This window comes from Macrobrachium nipponense, chromosome 5 (assembly GCF_015104395.2).
Source record: "Macrobrachium nipponense isolate FS-2020 chromosome 5, ASM1510439v2, whole genome shotgun sequence".
Lineage (NCBI taxonomy): Eukaryota > Metazoa > Arthropoda > Malacostraca > Decapoda > Palaemonidae > Macrobrachium > Macrobrachium nipponense.
The window spans coordinates 97008608-97033593 of NC_061107.1; the positions used below are offsets into that span (position 1 = coordinate 97008608).

The 24986-nt window shown below is 42.1% G+C and overlaps 1 protein-coding gene across 1 annotated transcript; it reads right to left on the reverse strand.

Annotated features, from left to right (window-relative positions):
* Positions 1 to 14: 14 nt before the first annotated feature.
* On the reverse strand, positions 15 to 23843 carry LOC135215539 (transient receptor potential channel pyrexia-like). Its single transcript, XM_064250372.1, has 4 exons — positions 23771 to 23843; positions 4088 to 4261; positions 2905 to 3060; positions 15 to 2663 (listed from the first exon to the last, which is right to left on the reverse strand). Exons 2-4 carry the CDS (start codon positions 4244 to 4246, stop codon positions 327 to 329), a joined length of 2652 nt encoding a protein of 883 aa, XP_064106442.1. The 5' UTR covers positions 4247 to 4261; positions 23771 to 23843; the 3' UTR covers positions 15 to 326.
* Positions 23844 to 24986: the final 1143 nt, after the last annotated feature.

Consider the following 24986-nt stretch of genomic DNA (forward strand, 5'->3'; position numbering starts at 1 on the left):
AAAAAAAAGTATCGTTTTGGTTAAAAATCTATTTTGCCTTAGAGTAAATTAGATATTACCTCAATGATGGCGAAAATATGGACAGAAAGTGGTACTTCATTTCTTGCTACTAAGCTTCTACCGCTTCTATAAAATTATAGAAATTTGTTTGAACAATTTAAATCATCGCTTGAATCTTTTTGCCTTTCATTGAGCAAAAAGCTCTGCAAAAATTGTGATTTGCCGAGAATCTCTTTTATGGGAAGCCAGATGGTTTGAAACAATTAATGTAGAAATGGCTCGTGAAAATATGTCTTGATTGCGGATGGCTGCTCTTAGAAAGCTAGCTAGATATCTGATGGATTCAAGATTGATTTTTGTGTTATGTGATTAAGCACATTCTGATAATTCTGACTCTGCTTGTCGAGCTGGGCGGAAAGCCTAGATATCTGACTGTCAGTAGCGTTCCTCATAGTATCTAGCTGCTTCTGGATACTGAGACATATTTTTGAAATGTCGCTGAATTCGCTCTTCTGATTTTTATAATCAGAAAAATATCTAATGCGGAATGATTTCAATTGGTCAACGATATCCGCATCATCATCCATTGGAAAATCCTCTTTGGATCCGCAGGTGCCTAAAGCAATGGCTTCTTTTATCACCGCTGCAGGCACTGTCTGAAAGTATCTATGCTTTCTGAACTCATTGTTGGGAAAAACAGAAAGGCTGGATTCAGCACAATACTGGGACTGTAAGAATGAATAAAGCTTTTTCGGGAAAACTCGAATGTTGCCTGTGATCGAAAGGAGTTTCTCGAAGGCGATGAGATAGGAGGCCTGTTTCACCAGCCTCCGGATTTTCCCTTGCCTTTTCAGTTCTGGAATGTCATTTACTGCTAAGCCAATGAGGAGATTTGACATGATAATCGTTACCATGAATAAAAACATGCTCAAGAATATTAAGCAATAGACGCCAACAGGGGAGCCTTTTGTGTCCACAAATTCCTTATAAAGTAGTCCCCCTGTCATCATCGTTAGTGTTTTTACAAAGCTGATCTTATAGTCGCCAAAAACGTTTAGCTTTTGATAGATGATATGAAATCCCAAAGAAAATCCAATTAATATACTGACAAAGGCCAACAAAAACTTGATTATTGATTTTCCTACTTTGCTGAACATTAGAACATATGAACCTAAGGTAGGAAATCGGCCCAACAACATCATAAGCTCTGCCCACCCAAGAACAACTGACATACTCGCAAGCATTCTTGCTGTTGAAAGTGTAGTCTCATCTTCATCGCATTTTCCTTCAGTTGAGGGTGCAGTCTCATTTTCATCCCCTCTCTCCACATAGTCTTCAATTTTCCCACTCACCAAAAATACAATGGTAGCAGAGATGAGTAAAAATGTAACTCTAGTGTAGGTCTCCAGTTGAAGTAAATATTTCTTGAAGTTAGCAAACAAAAGAAGGCATCCAGGCACTGCTATGAGAATTATGAAAATTGCATGAAAAGTTTTGTAAAGAACCAGTGAGGTGTGATCAGCTTCCCAGTCTTTAGGTTCAGGACCAAATGTTATCATGATAAAGCAAGTGTGAAATAAAAGATATATGAAAAACCACAGAACATTCGTGTAATACAATTTTCTTATGTGATACCATCTGATGTTTAAGAAACTGTCAAGAAGGGGGTGTTTTATGAGGGGTTCTAAAGGAGTGCCGACCAGTTCTGAGATAACAGAGCACTGGAATTTTCCAGAACACATAAGCACTGAATAATCAAAGGTGACCTTGAAATTTTGGTGATGTACAGATTTGTCAGACAGCATGATACCAGAGTCAAATAATGCTTTCAAGAATTCCATTGCAAATGGAAGTCGTTCTATGGCTAGTGCACAGTTTGATTTGCCGTTTTTGTAAACAGCAGTAAGATGTTCACCGTTCTCGAGTAAAGTTTTGCAACACTCAAGTGAAGAACTATCTACAGCATAGTGAAAAGGAGGACTCCCATTCCTGTCCGGAGAAGTAATGAGGTCTCCAACAAGTTTAGTGCTAAGTAAATGGTTAAGAGTTTTAGCACACCCAGATGAGCAGGCGGCATGAATCACCGACTCTCCAGTGTGAGTAACTTGTCTGGGATTAGCCCCATTATTCAGAAAAAAATTTACGATTTTGGAGAGACCCAATCTGCATGCTTTGATAAGTGGTGTTTCTCCAAACACGTTAGGTTGGTCCAAATTATTATGATACCTGTAGATAAACCGAATTAGTTTTAGAACTGAAGGCTCGTTATGAGCTCCAGCACCACCTGAAAGAGCTGCGTGGAAAATGGTATATCCATCACTTTCTGCAAGTTCAATATACTTCTCAAAATCTTCATCTTCAACCAGCTCTTGTAAAATTTTGAGATTATTCTTGGACGCAGCTATGTGAAAAACTGTGTTGTTACTTCCATCTCTGATACTCATGTTAGGCCTATATTCCATTAACAGTTTAATGGATGTATAATCAAACATTTTCACAGCAGTGTGCAATGGCGTTTCTTTGTCGTCTCCATTGTTTTCTGGAGGGTGACTCATTTCGTCAGGAGAGGCACCACGCCGAAGGAGTTCTCTCATGCCATCATACCATTTCTCCCTCACTGCAGTGTGAAGTACAGAATTGCCTTGGTTGTCAGGAAGTGTCATCTGAAAGTAGTGGAATGTAAAAGTTTATACATCATGCAGTGAAGCACTATCAATATTTTTTTCATAACAGCCAAATCTTGAGTGTTGAGTTAATGCAGTTTGTGGTTGAGCAAGGTTTTTACATAAGCTAACATGAAGTACCTTAAGCTCAAGAGCACTTTAAAATGTAATAAAGACAGGTTATAAGTCACAGATAAAAGCTACCTAAGCAACTCAAATCACGTTCTCAAAGGGGACTGACCTTGGCACCTCGCTCAATTAACAGCACGAGTATGTCCAGCTGCTTGGCATGACATGACAAATGCAATGGACTCAGTCCACCATCAGAGCTACTGATACACTCTGGAGCCTGATCCAGAATGTTTTGGACATCTTCAGTGTTTCCTTTCTGAATTGCCTGTTGGGAAGGAATAATACGTATCAAAGGGGCCAAAATAAGACACTCATAGAAAATGGCGTTCTTGGTTGTGTTATCTGGAAAATGAATACAAAAGCCTCCCTACTTATGAATATTGAACTTACAAACATTCAGAAATACAAACGGGATCGCAAATTAAAATTGTGCTTAGAGGGCACCTCTTTGCCACCTGTAAGTTATGATTTTGTTTTGCATGACAATTGTGTGCATAGCTACAGTACTGTATGTACAGTGTACTGCGTTTTACGACGAAAAAATACAGTACTGAATTGATTTTACATAAAACTGTACTTAAATAGGCATGAAGAACATAGTAACCAATGTACAAACAAATGAGCGTACAAACCGGTCCAGAACATAACTCGTTTGTAAGTAGGGTAGTCTGTCTGTACAGTATTTACATAATGTGCCTACTTACACATTTTATGCATATATATATATATATATAATATATATATATATATATATATATATATATATATATATATATATATTATATATAATGTGAATGCGTCTCTGTTACTTCACTCACATTAGTGTCTTATTTTACGGTATGTGAAATAAGTGAATAGAAGTATGTGAATATTCTTACTATAAATATCTTCATGTATCTAATAACTACAATATCTTTATTTTCCTATTGCTTATGGTATTCACTAAGATAATATAAATTTTGTTATATTGCATGCATGTCTTTACCTGAAAATCTAGGAATAATTATGAAAAGTGAGCCATGTAATAACTTGATAAATACATTTATGAATAAATTACTTATTTGTTTATGAAAGCCATTAATTTACCATTATTGAAGTTTATATCATTTTTCATGTTGCATGAAGCTGTTCACATTGTTTACATTAGGAAGTTTTCAACTTTTCCTATCAAATGCATTTACCATTTTTTTTTCTTCAATAATAGTAGTAGATAATTTTAGGCATGTAAATGATGAAAATGTTATCGATGTACACAACAACCTAAACAGTAAAAATGTATACTATGTAATTACAGTGACCAGTCGAGAAGCAGTCCCTTGTCTGGCGAGTTTAGAGGAACCCTGGAAGGAATGCGAGTCTCTATTTTCCACCCTAAGGATTTCTGAATCCCCTCCCGTCTCCGTGTCTTCCACATAACCTTCGTTTTCATAGTGCAGCTGAGTCATCACCATTTTAAGCGCTTGAACCTATGAAGAGAAGAGGGACGATTTCATTAAATTTCTCATTTCAGCGTATTATGAACTGGTTGTCGGCAGTGCGTGAACACGTGGTTGAACTATTAGTGAGTTGTCTACCTTTTTATTTCCAGTTTACAGTTAGACTAGAGTTGAGAATTACAAGTTAGATATGTTCTTGGTTATAAAGTATGAATTCACTTCTTGATAGGTGACTCATTTTTACTGCTGAGACCTGGAGGATTGGTAACATCACGCTCCGTGATACTGCATCAGTTGTCTTCATGTTTCAGATGTTTGGCATTTGGCAATATTCAGCAAGCGGTATCTGGCAACTGTTTGCCTGGCGGTGCAGACGCATTATGTGCCACATTGACTGACTGGTAGAGAGTCAAAGTAATAGGGTCTGCTCAACTCGGCAGTGGGGGTGGAGCTAATACTGTGACGTCATAAAAGTAACACTACCCGTGCTTCTCCATTGAATTACTTAAAGAAGCTTTAGTTTTTATACGTTTAATCCATATTGCATATTTTTTTTTTTAGAAAATCTTGATAAAACCTGTAAAGAGGTCACATGCTTGATGTTTTTTAATAACCATTCAAAGTATATAGGGTCTGCTCAACTCGGCAGTGGGGGCGGAGCTAATACTGTGACGTCACAAGAGTAACACTCCCATGTTTCTCCACTGAATTACTTAAAGAACCCTTAGCTTTTATACATTTAATCCATATCGTGTGGTGTTTTTCATAAAATCTTGATGATAAAATCTGTAGAAGTCACATGTTTGATTTTTTTAATACCCATTCTCTCATTTAGTCACCAAACCTTGTTTTATTGCACAAAATATACCAGTTTGAATACACATAGCTACTCCAGCTTTCTTCATATGTTTATTCTTTACTTATTTATTTACTTACCTATATACTGGTTTGCTGTATTCTCTTCAAGTCCATTTCTTTTAACATGACAACTCTCTCTCTCTCTCTCTCTCTCACTCTCTCTCTCTTTCAGGTAGTAATATTATCAAGATTTTAAATAATTCTTAAGAAATGTATTTAGTTCTGTCACTGTGTTCATACCTCACTTTGAAAAGCAACTTTTTTATGATAAAGGTTAGAATGATAGATTGATTATATTTTCCAAATCTTATTGTGAATACTTATTGTTATGCAATAAATACAAAGAAAATGTGGATACAGGCAGTGTAAAAAATGGCAGTTACATTTGCATGACTTGGCCACAAAAAAGAAAACAAAATCAAAAGTATAAGAATTACATCATATACGATATAAGGTATCAAAGGAATAAATGATGAAGAAAATGATGCAGGGAACACATTTCCAGAAAATTTCTCATTAGCACTTCATATCACGTAAATATACTTCCGAACACACAAGTTTACATATAACACAAACTGTATGCATAAAAGTATTAATTATGCATGCCTCAAATGATTATAATATTTTCGAAAAAAGTACAAAAAGTTATTCGTCAGTCTGGCTGGATGTATCTTATGACGTTTTACAAAGGGCGGGGCTAGATTTCAGATCTCCCACGAACGCATAATTTTTTTAAATTTTTGCGTGCGTAGATAATATTTTCTGTGCGTGATTATGGGTTTGAAAATAATTGTAATTGTAATGTGTCATATACCAATTGAAAGGGCATTCTTTTTGCTTTTACATGGTATATGGAAAAACGTAATAAGATGAATAATTACGTAAGAAAAATGTGGTAAATATTTACATAAAATTTAAAAATTTTGGTCCGCCTTTGACCTAGAATTCCTCGAAAATTTCTGAGAACACCTATCAATTTTATTTATGCATTATATAGTACATTTTATCAGCTTTCTAATCCATTTTCCAGTTTCTTTCTATCATCATTCCTTAGTCAGCTACGCTACGAAACGTGAATGTATGTAGTTGACGGATGAAGTAATTGCACATTTTTGTGTGCGTAGATCATTTTTTCTGTGCGCGCTTGTGGGTATGAAAGAAATCGTAATTGTAATGTGCTATATATCATTTGAAAGAGCATTCTTTGTACTTAAAGTAGTGTACGGCAACATGCAATAAAAGGAAAATTGATATAAAAAAAACGCCATCGCAACAATAGTTATATGAAAATGTTATCGTAAATATAGTTTCACAAAGATATAGTCCTTTTGTAACTGATGACGTTTCACAAGGGGCGGGTATAGGTTTTAGTACAGCCTCGTGAGCAGACCCTGTATATTTTGACTCTGGACTGGTATGTGATATCTCACTTGTATCGCTCGGTTGCCCCGGAGCCAGGACAAGGCTGGCCTAATCTTAAACCAGCGAATGAATCACTTGCTAATGGGTATGGTCTACTGAAAAAAGGGCAAAATTTCACTTGAAGGGGTAATGGTGAGAATCTAATGTTTTTCCATTGTTTCCATACCATTAGGGTCTGGAGAGTCAGGAAATGCCCCTGTCACCATTGGGGAATTTTTTTAAACGACTGATAATAAAATATTTGGTTTTGGCACAATTTTTAGATTGGCTCTATCATTTAATTTTGTTTTTATGAAATTTGTTTTCCAGATCGCTCATAAACATTCGGAATGTGTTTGATATGCGTTAGAAATTATAATTATGAATTCAGTAATTCATAGAACTACAAATTATAATTTTTCTTTCAAATTTTAAGATAAGGTGAAATTTATGAAGACACTTATTTGTAGTATAAGGATTACTGTTAAGAACTTTAGATAAAGGTTGGTTTATCAGGCTTTAATGAATTATCAGCTGTTTGTTCATTAGTTTAAATATTAGCATATTGTTAAATATATCGCTGATATAGGCTACATTTGTACACTTTTCTCTTTTATAACTTTAGTATATCAGCTAGTGAATTATCACCATTCGATTTTTCATGACCAACAAATTTCAGAGAAAAAAACAATTCTTTTCCAGGATGAGCGATTGTATTTTTAAAGATCATCCCTTTTGTAAGGGCACTTCAACTCATATTAAAGAATATCGACGAATGGAATGAGCAAAGCAAGTAAAAAGAGAGGTGATGAATTGTATCACAGCTTGGATCCAGATACAACAGTGGAATCTCATAAAGACTGCATATCAACTCATACATCTCTGCATATCGCCCGATACTTAGAGAAACATAAAAGCAATCACCCATTACCCCAACTTCCCCTAAGATAAAGAAAAGAATCAAGGCAATTCAAACTTAAAGAACATTGTATATTTTGCGGAAATGACTGTCCAATTACACCTAATCAGCGCCATCCCGAAAGGTGTGACGATGCATCATTATGCCGCACATCAGGCCGTGGTGAGACACAGAAATCTTTTAAAGCAGCTACGGTATATTAAATGTTCGTAAATTGCCTGATGATCAGTGGGGTTCTAAAACAGAACTTAGACCCAGTGGATCAACAGCAGATCATGCTGCAGATGGACGACACAACCGAAAATTCTATCAAACGTTTGTTAAACCAAAATACTATAAAACAGAGCTCTTCTTCAGATATGACTGACATGGATAATACTCCTGCACTACATGCTTGCATAACTGAAATGAAAAAAACACTATTCTCAGATATGGAATTCAGTTAATCTCCATCAAGTTTATATTGCCTATGGTGGAAAGCTCAAGCGTCGTCAGTTTATGAACACCATTATGAATATTTTAGAAAACGAGTACATAGTGCTGCCTGCTTATAGTTACGCTAGTATTATTATTTATAAATCATCTGCAAGTCATCCCACAAAGCTGTCAAGAGATGAAGAGAATGATGATGTTCAAACAGCTGTAAAAACTATTGCTTCCACTATTGTAAATGGAAACTACTTCTGGGGGACGTAGTCAAATCAACATGAAAGCTACTGTTAAAAAATACCACCTCATAGTTTCAAACATTTTAGCAGCACATGCTTTATCTGGTTGTGACCCAACATCACAATGACATCGAATTTGGAAGGCGTCTGCTGTAAAAGTTTTAAGGCAAGGTTACCAGGTTGCTGGGCTTGGTGATACTTGAATGCAAACTTGTCGGATGTAATACAATAAGCAACTGCATTTATATCACGCTGCTACGGCAGTGTCAAAAGCCTCTGACACTATGTCTGACATTAGGTATGCGGTATAACAGAAAAAATGTTTTGCCAATAAAGTTGTAGGAGCTCCGCAGTTAAAGACACTGCTTACAACAGCAGCCACATTTAGATACCATGTTTACCGGTGTCACCTACTACAGGCTGCCTGATGGAAATGTGCTGATGAAGCCAATCCACCCCTTATGGACCCGACTGACTATGGGTGAGAATTTGACCCTACTCATACTTTTCTAGTGCCAGTTACCATACCCAAAGGAATATTATGTACTCCAGAATATTTTCTGCAGCTTATCAAGTGTTCTTGTGCTATTGAAGGGAATATATTATGTGGGAGTGCAAATGACAGTTGCGTGAATGCATCTGTAGGATGTAGTACATTGTTTTGTCAATGGAAAAGTTCAGTCGAGTGTTTGAATAAATTCGCTAAACTGATGAAAGATATAGGTGAAAAAGAAGGGGAAAAAAATGAAGAAAAGGCTATTCTTAGAAACATTTTAAATGATAGCTGGCAAAATGCAGTAACGATCTATCACAGTTTGTGCAGTGTAATAATGATAACTATTTATACATCTTTAATGGATTGTTCACCAGGCTTTTATCTGAACATTAGTAATTTTCTTCTCAATTATGGCCATGTATTTTTCCAAATAACAATTCATAAAACTATTTATCTGTTAGAAAGAAGAGAATAATAAAAATGTCATGCGGAAGTATAAACTGAAACAGATTTTTTGTCGCGTAAATACTTCAAACTTACTTCGTGCATAGATAATTTTCCCCAAAGGTGACTAAGTGTCATCCGGCAGTTTTTTAATTGTTATATCCTATAGCATTAGAAAATGCAAAAAAAAAAAAAAAAAAAAAAAAAAAAAAAAAATTGGATTCTCAACATTACCACCTCATGAGGAATTTTCAGTAGACTACTATGGGTTTCACAGACAGTGCAAACACGTTTTTTGGCAATAACTCTGTAACGGACACTCGTATCAGAACGAGATTTTGCTATAGTGTATTACACATTTACTGCCGTAATTTATAAGGGTATCGTGAATCACTAATTGTAAAGAATAAAGACACTTGTCCCTGTACCAGGAGGCGAAAACTCCATTAGCCGGAAATGGATACGAACACAACTGTAAAAAGCTCCGCCTTCCCTCTCCCTCCACCTCCACCGCCATCCCCGTCCTTCATCCTTCCCTCATCTTCCCTTCTCTCTCTGAAAGTTGCTTCAGTTTAAACTTATTTTGTATGATTTTTCTATCTATCTAATCTATCTATCTATCTATATCTATATAATCTAATCTAATCTAAAATAATATACATTTGTTGTATAATCTCTATATATATATATATATATAGATACATATATATAATATCTAACGATCCAGTCGGTTGTTAGCTGCCAGTTGACTGATTTATTCATGTATTGATCCGCTCATCTCTCTCTCTCAATGTTACTCCAGTTTAAACATATTTTGTATGATTTTTTTCTATGTCTAATAATAGTTTACATTAGTGTATATATCTAACGATTCACTGGGTTGTTACCTGCCAGTTCACTGATTTATTTATGCACTGATCCGCTCATCCTCTCTCTGTGGTAGTGGTACCTACTGTAAATTGTTAGAGTGAGAGTTATCTGAATGTACGATGGGGCAGTAAAACGATAGCCACTATGATTTATGGTAAAACGACTGATATATGTGCATCGGTATAATCAAGGGTTTAACTCTAATGAATATCCGGTAGAAAGGCTAAATTTTTATTTGTAAAACAGAGTAACTATAACCAGTTACCTGTTCAAACCAATCTGAAGGCAATTGGCGGCTTTTTCGTGGCTTAAAAAGTTGATAAGTTGCGTGACAAACGAATTTCTGCAACCTTGCCGACAGATACGTTCCGTGGTGGCAATACCTTCTTCACCTTCGTAATACAAGTACTATATTGCTGATACCCTGAGTCCAAATGAGGATTACGAAGAAGGTAACCAACCACAAGTATAACAGTCGCTTTACCATAAATCATAGTGTCTATCGTTTTACTGCTCCACCATACCCTCAGATATCTCACTCTAATAACCTTTACAGCAGGTACCACTACCACACACACACACACACACACACACATACACAGAGATGAGCGGATTAGTGCATAAATAAATCAGTCAACTGGCAGGTAACAACCGAGTGAATCGTTAGATTTATACAACAATGTAAACTATTATTAGATAGATAGAAAAAAATCGTACAAAATATGTTTAAACTGAAGTAACTTTGAGAGAGAGAGAGAGAGAGAGAATGAGCGGATCAATGCATAAATGAATCAGTCAACTGGCAGCTAACAACCGACTGGATCGTTAGATATATACAACAATGTATATTATTAGATAGATAAGATAGATAGCAAAATCATACAAAATACGTTTAAACTGAAGCAAATTTCAGAGAGAGAGAAGATAAGGTGAGGGAAGGAAGAAGGACAGGGGTGGCGGTGGAGGTGGGGGGAGAGGGTAGGCGGAGCTTTTTACTGTTGTGTTCGTATCCATTTCTGGCTAATGGAGTTTTTGCCTCTTGGTACAGGGACAAGTGTCTTTATTCTTTACAATTTGTGATTCACGATACCCTTATAAATTACGGCACTGGGTGTAAAACACTATAGCAAAATCTCGTTCTGATACGAGTGTTCGTTACAGAGTTATTGCCAAAAAACATGCTTGCACTGTCTCTGAAACCCATAGTAGTATCATATGCGAGCAATCAGTAATATCCTGGTAGCTTAACTAAACAACATTACATTTAAAGGAAATTCGAACTGTTATCATCAGTCTTTCGTTTCTTAATTTAAAGATAAAAAAATTGTGGTATTGCAATAAAACTAGTGAGATGGCTGTTTGCTTATCTGTCATCACTTTTTCTGTCCGTCGTCAGATCTTAAAAACTACTGAGCTAGAGGTCTGCAAGTAGGTATGTTAATCCACCCTCCAATCATCAAAACTTCCCAAATTGCAGCTCTCTTGACTCTAGTTTATATTTGATGTAAGGTTAAAGTTAGCCATTATCGTGCGTCTGGCACTGCTATAGGTGCAAATAACACAGGCCACCACCGGGCTGTGGCTGAAAGTTTCATGGGCCGCAGCTGCAAGTTACATGGGCCGTGGCTGAGAGTTTCATGCAGCATTTAAGCTGTACAGAAAACTCGATTGCGCTGAAGAAACTTCGGCGCCGTTATTACCCGTTTCTTGTGACTCGGCCTACTCCATTATTAATATTCCTTCTGAAGAGGGTCTTCGTTTAGCTTACAAAATTTGTTTTGCGTATATGTACGGCGTTAAAAGACAAAAGTATTTATTACTATTTATTACATTTCGTTTATCAAAATTTAGAAAGGTGTTCAATACCAATATAACAATTTGTCGAAAATTGTATTTTCCCTAACTATACAAACCTGAGGTCCTTTAACAATAGGAATGTAACTTGCGGCAGCTGGAACCGGTTGTATAAGCTTCGAACAAGGGAGTTCGGTAGTTAACTGCTTGTCCGACAGCACCGCGCGACTGGGAGGTGTAGAATCACTTTGCTTTAGGCCCAGGAAAAACAGAGTGAGGGGTGGCATGAGGTGGGACTATTTGTAAAGGACCTCAGGTTTGTATAGTTAGGAAAAATATAATTTTCGACAAATTGTTATTTGTTCCGATACATAATACAAACCATCTGTCCTTTAACAATAGGAAGACTCACTTCTTGGTGGGTGGAATCTGAGTCAATAAACAGACTGGTGTTCGTCCGACCTTGGTTCCCTCCCTGGTCGTAAGAGCAGAGGGAAGGATCCTAGCCTCTGCCCAATGATCGGGGTATGTACCGCAGGATCAATGATCAGACCTCTGGACCCAAGTAATAAGAAGGAGGCCAGCGTACCTCTTAAAACTAGCAAGCAAGAACTTGTTCCTATTGCAAGAGGCAATATGAAGTCATGGGTTTGTCTCTTGTTGGCTTCCACTTCCCCCCCTCCTTGTTGGGGGGAAGTGGTGGATAATCGCTCCTATCCCTAATGAAAGAGATAGGATGGAGCTCGGTCGAGTAGCTTACCTGCATCGGTCTCCTGTTCCAGCGTAGTGACGACCGCGTCCCTCTGCCTGCAGGTAGAGGGGGAGAAAAAGATGGGGAAGAGAAGCCAGTCACACTCACATTCACTCATCCATTCATGCAGTCACACAAGGATGCGATGCTGTTCTGTCCGCTCGGGTGCTGGGTAAGCTACACAACCTGTTGAGCAGCCACCACGGGTCCCAAGGAAAAAGTGTCCAAGGACCTGTGGGCTATATCCCGAAGGTAGAAGGAGGTGAAGGTGGTCTGGTTGGTCCAAACCCCCGCCTTCAGGACCTGCGTCACTGAGAAGTTCTTGCGGAATGCAAGGGAAGGACCAATACCTCTGACTTCGTGGGCTCTCGGACGAAGGGTACGGATGTCGTTGCTACCATCAGCTTCGTACGCCCTCCTGATCACCTCACGCAGCCTGAAAGAAAGAGTGTTCTTGGATACTTCTTTCTTGGTCACCCCGGTGCTAACGAAGAGGCTTCGACACTCAGGCCTGAGGTGCCGAGTTTTCTTCAGAAAGCGCCATAGCGCCCTCACAGGACAAAGCAGCATCTCATCCGCATCGTTGTCGGTGAAGTCCAATAGGGAGGGGATCGTGAATGATTCGAACCGGTCGTCAGGGACCGAAGGATTCTGAGTCTTCGCTACGAAGTTCGGGACAAAATTGAGCATCACAGATCCCCATCCCCTGGTATACTTGACGTCGAAGGAAAGACCATGAAGTTCCCCTACTCTCTTTGCCGATGCCAAGGCCAGTAAGAAGAGGGTCTTGAGGGTCAGATCCCTGTCTGACGACTCTCGGAGTGGCTCGAAGGGTCTTCGAGTCAGACTCCTAAGGACGAGAGTCACATCCCACCCCAGGGGCTTGAGCTCCTCATGAGAAGGGAGATCTCGAACGAGTTCGAGATATCCACTCCCCTCAGTTTCAGGACTAGGGCCAAGGCAGCCCGGGCCAAGGCAGCCCTGTATCCTTTGACTGTGGGGACGGAGAGGAGCTTCTCTCGGCGAAGAAAAACGAGGAAATTCGCTACCTGCTGAAGAGTGGCTCTGAGAGGAGATAGACCCTGTCTACGACACCAACCACAGAAGACGGCTCACTTACCCTGGTACACAGCTGAAGAGGACTGTCTGATATACCCAGCCATCTCTGTTGCTGCTCGGCGAGAAAAGCCTCTCGCTCCCAAGAGATGGTGGATAACAGCCAGCCGTGAAGACAAAGGGACTGAACTGACTGGTGGTACCGTTCCACATGTGGCTGGCAGAGAAGGTTGTGCCAAGGGGGAATCTCTCTCGGTGCTTCCGCAAGCAGAGCCAGCAGGTACGGATACCAAATGGCCTGAGGCCATTTGGGAGCCACCAGGATCATCCGGAGATTCGGGGTGACCAGCGCTCTGCTGATCACCTTGCGAATTAGACAGAACGGGGGAAAGGCGTAGACAAAGAGGTTGTCCCACGGGTATTGAAGAGCGTCCTCTGCAGCTGCCTATGGGTCCGGCACAGCCGAGAAGAAAACCTGAAGTTTCCTGTTGGGTGGCGAACAGATCTACGACTGGATGCCCCCACAGGTTGAAGAGCCTTTCCGCCATGTCTGAGTGTAGGGACCATTCGGTCCCTATGACCTTATCCTGACGGCTGAGCTTGTCTGCTACTATACATTCCTCTTGCCTGGAATGTAGCTAGCTGACAGCTTTACTGAGTGAGCCATGGCCCACTCGTGCACCTGCAACGTCAACTGGTGCAACTGGAGGGACACTAGGCCCCCCTGTTTGTTGACGTATGCCACTACTGTGGTGTTGTCGCACATCAACACCACCGAGTGTCCCATCAGACGTTCCTGGAACTCTTGGAGAGCGAGGAACGCTGCCTTGAGCTCCAGTACGTTGATGTGAAGGTGCTTGTCGTGATGATCCCACGCGCCTGTAGTCAGGTGTGCGCCCCATCCCTCGGTTGACGTGTCTGAAAGCAGAAATATCTCTGTGGACGTGGGGGGGGCAGTGTGGAGAGGCACTCCTCTTACGAGGTTCCTGTCGTCCAGCCACCAGGCTAGGTCCTGCCTCACCTCCTCCGTGAGGGACACGGGGAAGGTAGGCGGTTGCCTGTGACCAACTCTCCTTTAGTCTCCACTGGAGAGACCGCAGGTGAAGATGCCCATGAGGGACTAACTTCTCGAGTGATGACAGGTGGCCAATCACGACCTGCCACTGCTGAGCTGGCTGTTCCTGCCGAGACAGGAACTGGTTGGCTGCCTCCCTGAATCTGCTGATCCGCGAGTCTGCGGGGCAGGGCATGTAGTACGGTACGGTTCGGTACGATATTACGGTACGGTACGGTTTTTTTGGGGATGTAAGTACGGTTCGATATTACGGTACGATATTTTCCTTCGAGTTCGGTACGGTACGAAAGTACGATTTTTTTTTTTCGTACTTAATCGTACCATTTCCGTACCAAATTCAGATAGGTGTCTTGGGTGTCGCAAGCAGCCAAGCCCCCGCCGGCCGCCGCCAACCGCCCAGAGTCACACTCCTGGTTGATTTGGGCGGTGACTCACCGCCCAAGTCAACCAGGTGTGTGACCATAAAGGATTAATAGAGTTCTTCTCACTGGGGTGTTAATTAAAGCATATCCCAGTGGGGTTTGCCCCGTCAGCCGTCACAGCAAGGCTGGGCAGGGAAAAACGGCAAGATTCTCGGCTTAGGAACCCTGCTTTCCTATCTACTGTGTATCTTGACAGAAGATATAATGTTCTCCTCACCGAAGAAGAGAAGGAACTTATACTCTAGCTACAAAAGGTTGAGACTTTCCTACAATTAGCGGCGTTGACACGTTTCCCATCTTGCCAAAGGAGGTATTTAATCCTAATCCAAAAAGGTACAATTTCTGGATTAACCTCCTCCAGGTTAAGGTTAATCCTGAGAGTGGACATATACAGGCGTACTGTGACTTCGATGTATAAGTAATATATAATGCCATGTGTATGTATGCTTACGTTTAACATACATATATAAAAGGTATATACTATATGTACACATAATACACCGCATCCAAAATGTAATTAGGATTTTATTATATTATATATATATATCTATATATATATATATATATATATATATATATATATATATATATATATAACCCTACATAAAATTTTCATTGAGCAACTCGAAAAATGTCCAACAAAGTCCAATATTTATAAACATAATGTTTTGATCTCTTGTGTTTTGCTTTTGTACCGACGAATGGAGGGAGGTCATATAATCCTCTTATTACTGTGACCCTTGGCGGTCACTTCCCTTAATCATCCATACACGAGGAAATGGCAGCGCCGCTCAAAAATTTTGCCAAATCTACCAAATTGTCGCCCTTTTTCCTGAAAAGTTTGAATGGGTTTAAGGAAAATATCGGCAGCAGTGCTAATCACCATCGAGTCTCAACCTTTTGTAGCCAGAGGTCAAATACATCTTCTTGGACTCTGGAAAAAAATTTAAACTATTTCTTCTACTAGTACTATCTCGTCAGTCTCAATGCTGGCAAAAGACGATTCATTCACGAGCGGCGATAGTGATGGTGAAGGTGACTCAGTAGATATTGTAGAGCAATTACTCCGAGTCAGTGATGTAAGCAGAGCAACTGATACCGCAAGCAAAGAGAGTGAAGTGGCTGAGCATATCAAAATGTTCGCCAAAGCTTCACGTATTAGTAAAAATGAGTGTATTTTCCAGTGGTGGCATTATCAACAAGAAAGTGCACTAAAAAATCTTGCTGAAGTAGCAGTTGCTCTGCCTGTTACTCAAGCGAGCGTAGAGCACACATTCTCTGGGTTGCGCTATATTCTTAATGATTTAAGACTAGGTCTAAAAGAGGATATTGTTGACGCTGCAGTGCTATTACGCTGCAACACATAAAACTGTATGAATGCCTAATACTATATAACAGAACATTTTCCTTTTGTAACCTTCGCAAAATAAAATTGTATTATATCATTAATGTATTACATAAGACCAATCTTCTTGAAGTGGCAGTGGTGGTAATGGTAGTAGTAGTAGTAGTAAAAGTGCCATGTTATCTCTATATGAACTGCAATGTAAAAAAAAAAGTAGGTACGGAAACAGTACGAAATTACGGTACGATAAAATATCGTACTAGTACGGTATGGTATGAATTTTTAGGTACTGTACGAAATTACGGTACGGTAAAAATGCGTGGTACGAATTACGAAAAAACAAATCGAACCGTACCGTACTACATGCCCTGCTGCGGGGAAGACTCGCCCTGCTACCGTATCGATCAGCATACCCAGGTACTTCATCCTCTGCTTGGGCTCGAGATCTGACTTCTCAAAGTTTACCACGATCCCCAGATTGCGGCCGAACTCGAGGAGTCGATCCCTGTCCCGTAGCAACTGCGAGCAGGAACTTGCCAGGACTAACCAGTTGTTGAGATACCTAAAAAGATATATCCCTGACGAGTGGGCCCAAGCTGACACCAGAGTGAACACTCGCGTGAAAACCTGTGGGGCGGTTGAGAGACCGAAGCAAAGTGCCCTGAATTGGTACACCGTCCCGTCGAGGATGAAGTGGAGGTACTTTCTGGAGGATTGAAGAACGGGTCTCTGGAAATACGCGCCCTTCAAGTCCACCGAAAGCATGAAGTTGTTCTCCCTGGTGGAGTTGAGCACGGAGTGTGCCTTCTCCATCATGAACCGAGACTGGCGAACGAATCGGTTTAGGGGAGAGAGATCTATCACCAGGCGCCAGCCCCTCGAAGACTTCTACACCAGGAAAAGACGGCTGTAGAAGCCCGGTGACCAATCCCTGACGATCTCCACAGCTCCTTTGCTCAGCATGGCTTGGACTTCCTGCCGAAGTGCTACGTCCTTGGATGATCTGGAAATGTAAGTCTGAAGGTGGACCTGGTTGGAGGTGAGGGGTGGCTGAGACTCGAAGGGTAGTAGATACCCCTCCCAAAGGACGTCTGCTATCCAGTTCTCCGCTCCATAGTGCTGCCATGTTGCCCAATGGCTCGCCAGGCACCCCCCACTTCCGGCAGCAGGTGAGGGGGAACGCTGTCCCTATTGTTTCCCACCTCTCTTCGACTTCTTCCCAGCTCCCCCTTGTGAGAAGGAGGGCTGGGAGGAGGGCTGGTGACGGTCACTCCTTGAAGAAGTTGAAGGCAGAGAATTTCCTCTGGGCTTTGACGATGCAATCGTCTTGGCTAAAGAGGAAGCGCTAACCAAACTCTTGGGCTTGGGCACAGTAGCTTGAGGCTGCCCAAACGCCTTTGAGACTGCCTGGTGTAATAAATGGTCACTGTCGTCAGTGCGCCGTCGTTCCACCGCAGTGTCCACCATCTCTCCTGGGAAGAGAGAGAGGAGGACCTCCGCACCGGTCCGTTGCGAAGACCCAGAGCCGCCTCACGCCCAGCCGCCCTGGTCACTCGGGTGAGGATTGCGTCCTCACGCCGAAGAACTAGGTTGGCCCACAGGTTTGCCGTCGGGTGGGCTAGGTAGGAGATGGCTCTGCCTCCAGACTGGCACAGTCTCCCGAAAGCCGGGTCACCTTCAGGAGAGATGTTCCCCGAGGTGGCCGCGACCTTAGACACTGTGAGGGACCAGGTCTAGTCAGGAGACTGCTTGGAATGCCGCCATGGCGGTCGATTCCAAGGCGAGTGCCTCTTGCTGCGAGAACTATAGGTTCTCCGACAGGAGCTGCTGCAGAGACACCCCCGGAGTTAGCCTAGCTAGCTCCGGGTTCACCTGTTTGGGTGGCATAGGGTCCTCCGATGGCACGTAGAACCTTCTCTGTCGCAGTAGAGGCGGGGGAAGTAGCTTGGAAGTCCTGCCAGATCATAGCGAACCCTCCTGTCTGGAGACGAGAGTGTCCACCTGACCCAGCACCGAGTCAGCCAGAGCAGATCGCAGCAGACCCACCGTCATCCTGGGTTCCTTCTTAGGACCCCAGAACGACTCGAGCTTGGATGTAGGCTCAGAAGGTGGGAGCGGTGATCCTTCCCCGTGGTCGTTGTGCTGATGGATCAGCGCAATAACCTCCGAAAACGACCTCTGGATCTCGGGAGTGACCACGTCCTGTGGAGTAGGACCGTCAAGTCCCTCCAGCAAGAACGCCTCCCGAGATCCTCCTCCTTCAGGAGGAAGAACCACAACAGACCCCTCCTGGTCTCCTCCGGCCACTTGCGCATACGATCTGGTCGGTCCTAAGACCGTGCCAGGCTTGTAGGGCGTCGTGGTGGGACCGTGAGAAGTGCGCTCCCCACGATCACTCCGGTTCGCCTTGCTCTTCCTGGTGTAACCCGAGGAAGTTGAAGGGATTGGAGAGGAAGACCTGACGCTCCCCTTTCGCCCACCGGCAGAACCGGTGTGCTTGGGGGGCTGCAGGCAATCACCAACCGGCGGTGGCAATCGAGCTGCAGGCCTGGTCGCGCAGCTCTCTGGGGGAGAGCGGCTGGACCGAGAACCGCGGCTCCAGTCCCGAGCGTCAGAGGAGCTGCTGCTGGTCCCCCTACCCGCCTGGTCCCGGTGAGAGCGGCGGTCAGGGGACCGGCAGAGTCTGCTGTTGCGGTGGGAGCGGGGCCTGTCCTCACGGCGCATCGTGCCGTTCGGTCGGTTCCGTGTGATCGAGGGGACCTCTTCCTTGCCTCTGCCCGCGGCTGGTCTGGGACCGTCGCGTCAACCCTGGGTACCCGCGGATTGCTACGAGAGCGATCGCTGGTCTGGCGGGAGTCACCTGAGCGACTCTCACCAGCCTTCCGCTCTGTGCCTCGGTCCTGGCGCTGAGCGAACTCAGAAGCCTGAGCCTTGGCAGCACAGTCACCCGTGGGCGACCGCACACCTGGTACCTCTCGCGAACTATAGGCCGAGACGGAACCTGATGTAGCGGCAGAGCCCCTAGAACCAGGTGAGGAGGTACCGGTGTTAGCCGGTACCCCTTAGAAGCTCCCGAAGGAGACTTCTTGGGGGGGAGGAGGCGGCCTTCTTCTTCCTCGGGTGTGAAGCCTTGGATGTCGAAGGAGAAGAGGCGGCAGCAGACGATGACGAAGAAGACGATGAAGACGACGACAACACCTTCCTCTTCTTCTTCTTCTTCTTTGTCAGCTTCCTCAGGACAGTTGTCAGGTCCTCCATCCAGGACAGAGCCGGGGCAATTGCCGAAGCAACACAGCCCGGCTGCACCTGTCCAGAAGGACCCGCGACTGGAGCAGCAACACCACGGGCAGGAACGACGTCGGCAGGGGTTGGTCCAGGTACGGCAGGTATGGGAGGTACGGCAGGAACAGCAGGTATGGCAGGAGGTGGGGCAGCAACCAGCAACATCCTGGGTACTGGCGGCAGGTCCAGGGGCGAGCTCTTGTGGCACCAGAAGTTGGGGGCTGAGGAGAGAGCGGCGAACCCGGGTGGCGGAGTCACGACCCTCCTTGGAATACCTGGAAGTGGTGCCTGGACAGCAGCTGAAGGTGTTACCACGGTTACATGTTGAGTGTACACCAGGTGAGGAGGGGCGGCATACCCCGGGGTCGAGATGGTGGTGGTAGTGTGGTTACCAGGCTGTGTGTTACCGGAGCAGAGCCAGTCACCAGTTGATGCAGCAGCCCCTGAACACTCGATGTCCCCTGGAGACCCAGCGAGAACCAAACCTGGCCGAGGTCGTCACCTGCGGCAGGCACACCTGAGGGAGCAAAGGTTGGGTTAATAGGGGGGGTTCCCCCTCGCCCGGTGGGGGACAAATCCCACCCCGAGCGAACGTAAGACCCCGAGTAAATCTGAATGTTGGGGTATCTCGCCCCCTCCTCCACGCTCGATGGATCAGGCGAAGAGGAGGAGCGAGAAACCGCCCCCCCCCGAAGGGTAAGGAGCCATACGCAGGAGTTGAGATGGAGGGAGAAAAGAAGACGACGTGTCCGAGACCAGGGGAGTAGCCGGAAAACTTTCCGTTGACTCCCTGGAAGGCTTACGTCGCTTCCTCCTCCACTCAAATCGTGCCCACTGCTCCTCCGACCACACACAACAAATATCACAGGGCTTGGTGCGAGAGCATTCACGCCCCCGACACCGAGCACATAAATCATAAGGGTCAACTACAGGAAAGGAGCAGAAGGCCCAACACAGGGCATCTGCGGCTGATGGGAAGGCGTGGGGAACTCTCCAGCTCACGAGAATCCATAATTAAATGAAAATACAAAAGTCACAATTACTTACAGGATTTTCACACAAATACACCAGCAAGAGAAGGCAAACCAAAGTTTGAAGTACGAAGCATGCGACGATGGCGGGCAGAGAGAAGTGGAGAACACGTCTGTCACCCAGCGCGGCCGAAAGCAAAGTGATTCTTCACCTCCCAGTCGCGCGGTGCGCTGACTGTCGGAGAAGCAGTTAACTACCGAACTCCCTTGTTCGAAGGTTACGACCTGTTCCAGCTGCCACAAGTTACATTCCTATTGTTAAAGGACCGATGGTTTATATTACTTATCGGAACAACTAGAAATTTTGGGCTAGGCCTATTGACTCACCTTGGCCTGATTTTTGCATATCTGGATATCCTATTATAAGCTTTATGGTTTTTGTTAATAAGAATTAGTGTGCATAAGATTTTTTATAACCAATAATGTGTTCTCTTACAGTTGTTACGCAAGCATATGATTGATCATTACTGTGCTGACTGACCTCAGAAAATGGTCCACTTAGCCTAATTCTGAACCTGTATGCTTGAGAACTAATTTATTCACAACTTGAGAGGAAAATGTTTATACTCTCTATGGTCAGGCAAAACAGGAAGACAAAAGCAATGTATTTCCATACATAATTTGCACCAAGAATAGTTATAGTAGATTCACATCAACCGTGCATTTGACGTCTAGGCCAGTCCCTTACCACGCTCTTGATAAGCCAATCGCAGGGTTGGAATCTCTCAGTCTCTCTCGAGAGTCCACATAGGCAGGATATATGTTCCACCTCTCCTGAAAGACGTATCCATCAGGAGAGGTGGAACATACATCCTGCCCAGTAGACGATACTTATAATGAGTAAGAAGATGAGTTGATAAGTAACATTAAAAAAAAATTTCCAATCGACAGAAAAAATAAATTAACCAATTAAACCAATAGAAATAGAGAAGAAAATAAAGAAATAGTTATTAACTAAAGAAAGCCAACAGTAAATTATGTTTCTTCCATACAGGCCTATGGGAATATCATTAAATCATTTCATCTGCAACAAAAAAAAATCTTTTATTTGATATACGTGTCTGACTTCTTCACATTTATTAAAATATTCTATGACAATTCACTTTTTATATGATATTAAAAAGAAAATTGGCATATGTAAGATTTATCGTTCAGCAACACCAGTCTCCTAAAAGTACGGCTATAAACTATATGATATTTTTTTTTATAACTGCATCATATTTGCTCTTTTAAACAGACACTAACCTAACTAGATATGCCAAAATCCACTTATGTATTATTTGCGTTAAGTTAACGACCTACTGTTGACAGAATATACTTAGACATTATCAGTAGTTCTGTGGTGCTGTGGCCTAATGAACTGGTCCTTAATCCATTGCACCTTTCAACACCAAAAGCCATGGAGCTGGCAGATGAGTTCTAAAACTAATCTCTTTCAAACGACATGTTTGTTCCTACCAAATAATAGCGTGATATACTCGGATGTTTCATACCCCATTGTGTATGGAATGACCATTGAACACCCAATTCTGTGTGATAAATCTGCCATGTAAAAATGGTGGCCGGTATGTAGACTCCTGGTATTTAGAGCAGGGTAATTTCATTCCCGGTAAATTGAAATACGGTTTCTTGAACATCCGGTAATTTGACATCCAAAATAAACAAATAGCTTATTTAGGAAGCATATTGTTATGAAACAGCTTAGTACAATTACCTTATCTAGGAAATGGGAATGACATAATATGATTGCATAGTCAGTTGAAGGTTTAATTTACATAATTTTTTTATTCAATTATACAAGTAACATTCAGCAGTTGCATCCGAGCTCTGCACTATAAAGAATTTTTTATAACCATGTCTCGTACCATTCAGAGCACCCATGGTGAAAGAAACTCTTAGATGGCTTAAATCACATTTACGTAAGGGAGAAAACAAACGCTGATTGGTCAAAAATTAGTTGGAAGTGTGAAAGGAAGAGTTGCAAAGCACTTCTGTTAATACATGTAGACGCATTTTGCAACTCTTAACCTTATACTTCCAATACAAATTTGACCAGTCAGTCTGCCTTTTGTAAATGTAATTTAAGTTATCTATGAGTCTCTTTCCACCATGAGCCCCGGCTGCCTGAATGGGACGAGATTTTTTTTTTTATAAAAAATTTTTTTCTACCGCCAGGAGCCACCGCCATCTTGAATTAAAGATGGCGGTCAAGAGCTCGGACGCAACTGCTTAGTGTTACTTATATACTTGAATAAAAAAATGTAAACTAAGCCTTGAACTTCCAAACAATTAAATTGTAATTTTCTTTTTCTAAATAAGGCAATTGCCTTAAACAATTAAAAAAATATGCTTCCCGGATAGGCTATATGTTCCGAGTCAAAATATCTGTGAATAAAGTACGATGACAATAATTTCGCTAATCTTAATCTCACAATTGCCCTAGTGAACATATTGAATGTGCTGGTGGCAAGGGTAAATAATAATGATAATAATGATAATAGCTGTAACAAAAATGGTTACCGTTATCGGGCTTAGTGCAGTTTGTACCAATCTAAACCACGCGCCAAAATTTTCCTGTTAGCCAGATCGAGGTCATCTACGCGCCTCGTAGTCAGTCTCAACTATTGCGGGTCATTGTATGTCTTTTTAACCAAATAATGTTCAGAATTGTACGTTTGAAATCTTTGCTTATGCCATCTTTCCATTATTCGCCCACTCTGCCGAATTTCAGTTTCCTCTAACAACAGATTGTTGAGGTCTACTGAAAGCCTCGGTGACTCCTCGTTCTCTATGGGGTTCATTGGTATGCTGGACATATAGCAACTTGCACATCAACCATTACATTCAGAACAATAACAATTCTCCTGTAGATCATTGTATACCTTGTCATTATGTTTGATCGTTAGAAATAAGATAGAAGCAAACTTGTCTGCTACACAACGTTCGCAATTATAAACGTCTTTGTCACTGACGCATTTGTTATAATAAAATAAAATAAAAATACAGATTCAAGAGAGAAAAGAAAAAAAGAAAAGATTTCATTTTAAATCGATTCTTGAATGTAAAAGCAAATGACTTTCACACGAGATTCACAAAATATCCAACGAGTAAATTCACTGATCCGTACCTGTCTTCCCCCTGGAGGAGAACACTTGCCAGTCTGCTTGCCAACAAGCTTTGGTGAAGACTGACCAAAAGCAGTCAGGGTTGCCAAATGTCAAATGTGATGAACTAAAACCCGCCAGGCAAGCGTTCAAAACCCGTATTTTCGGCCCAGATACCGCTAGATTTTTCAAGTGTCATGAAAATGCATGGAACTTTCATTTTAATAATAAAATCATTTGATTTATTTACCTTTTTGACTTCGCAATTGGGCATATATATCCTGAGATCCTTTCGTATCCTTATATATAATCTATTCTTGTAAAGAAAAACAAAATTGATCATCGTCATCCTCAACTAAAGTTGAAATTGCAGTGACTGGAGATGTCGAGTTAAGGCCATTCTTAATAGCAAGAACTGAATTCACTGATTTCAGACTCAATCTAGTTCTCAATTTGTTTTTAATAATGTTATGTTGGCTAAATAGTCTCTCAACCTCGGCATTTGAGTGTGGTAGTGATAAGATGCCAATTGCTATTTCATGCAATTCCTGAAATGGATCACAATCTGATGCATCTCGGAAGTTTCCTATTTCGATCCAAAACTTTGCTGTAGATTTCTTTTCGTGCCACTGATTTCCAGTTTTTTCGGTGCTTTGAAAATCACAGCCAAATATCTCTGCAATCTCAGTAATAGGATCTTTGACTTGATTTAAACACTCGTGAACAGAAAAACGAGATATTTTCCGTAATGCTTCAAAGTTATCTGGAAGTCTAGTTTTTAATTTGCTGCATAACTTGACCACAAATGATATGCAACGCTGACGAATGTTTTCTTGAACCTCAAATGTAATTTGAGATTCCCTGCAAACCCTTTCAAATTCATATCCCATGTATGCTCTAGGATCTATGTAAGGGGAGATATCAGTCGTTAATGGATTAACTCTGGCTGTGGGGATCATTACTTTCTTGCTTAATGAAATGATAATATTCGATAGGTCAAGCACAAGTTTCACTAGATCTGTGTTTTCACCTTGAAATGTTTTCATTTTCCATTGAGTTTCTTGCAAAATGGGACACATGAACAGGAGGTATAATTTATTAAAGGATCGATGTACATATCAAACAATGATTCAGCAGTATAACATTTTTCCGAAGACCTTGTAATTTCAAAATGAAGTTTTAGCTCGTCCCATTGAAATAAAATACGTGTTACCACTGGTTCAATGGAAAGCCATTTCG

Excerpts from the sequence above, each read along its gene's own strand:
- LOC135215539 (XM_064250372.1), bottom strand. The coding sequence starts at position 4,246 with ATGGTGATGACTCAGCTGCACTATGAAAACGAAGGTTATGTGGAAGAC. Across the intron at positions 3,061-4,087 it reads CTGCTTCTCGACTGGTCACT|GCAATTCAGAAAGGAAACAC; the intron begins GTAATTACATAG and ends CCTTCCCAACAG. Across the intron at positions 2,664-2,904 it reads TAATTGAGCGAGGTGCCAAG|ATGACACTTCCTGACAACCA; the intron begins GTCAGTCCCCTT and ends CACTACTTTCAG.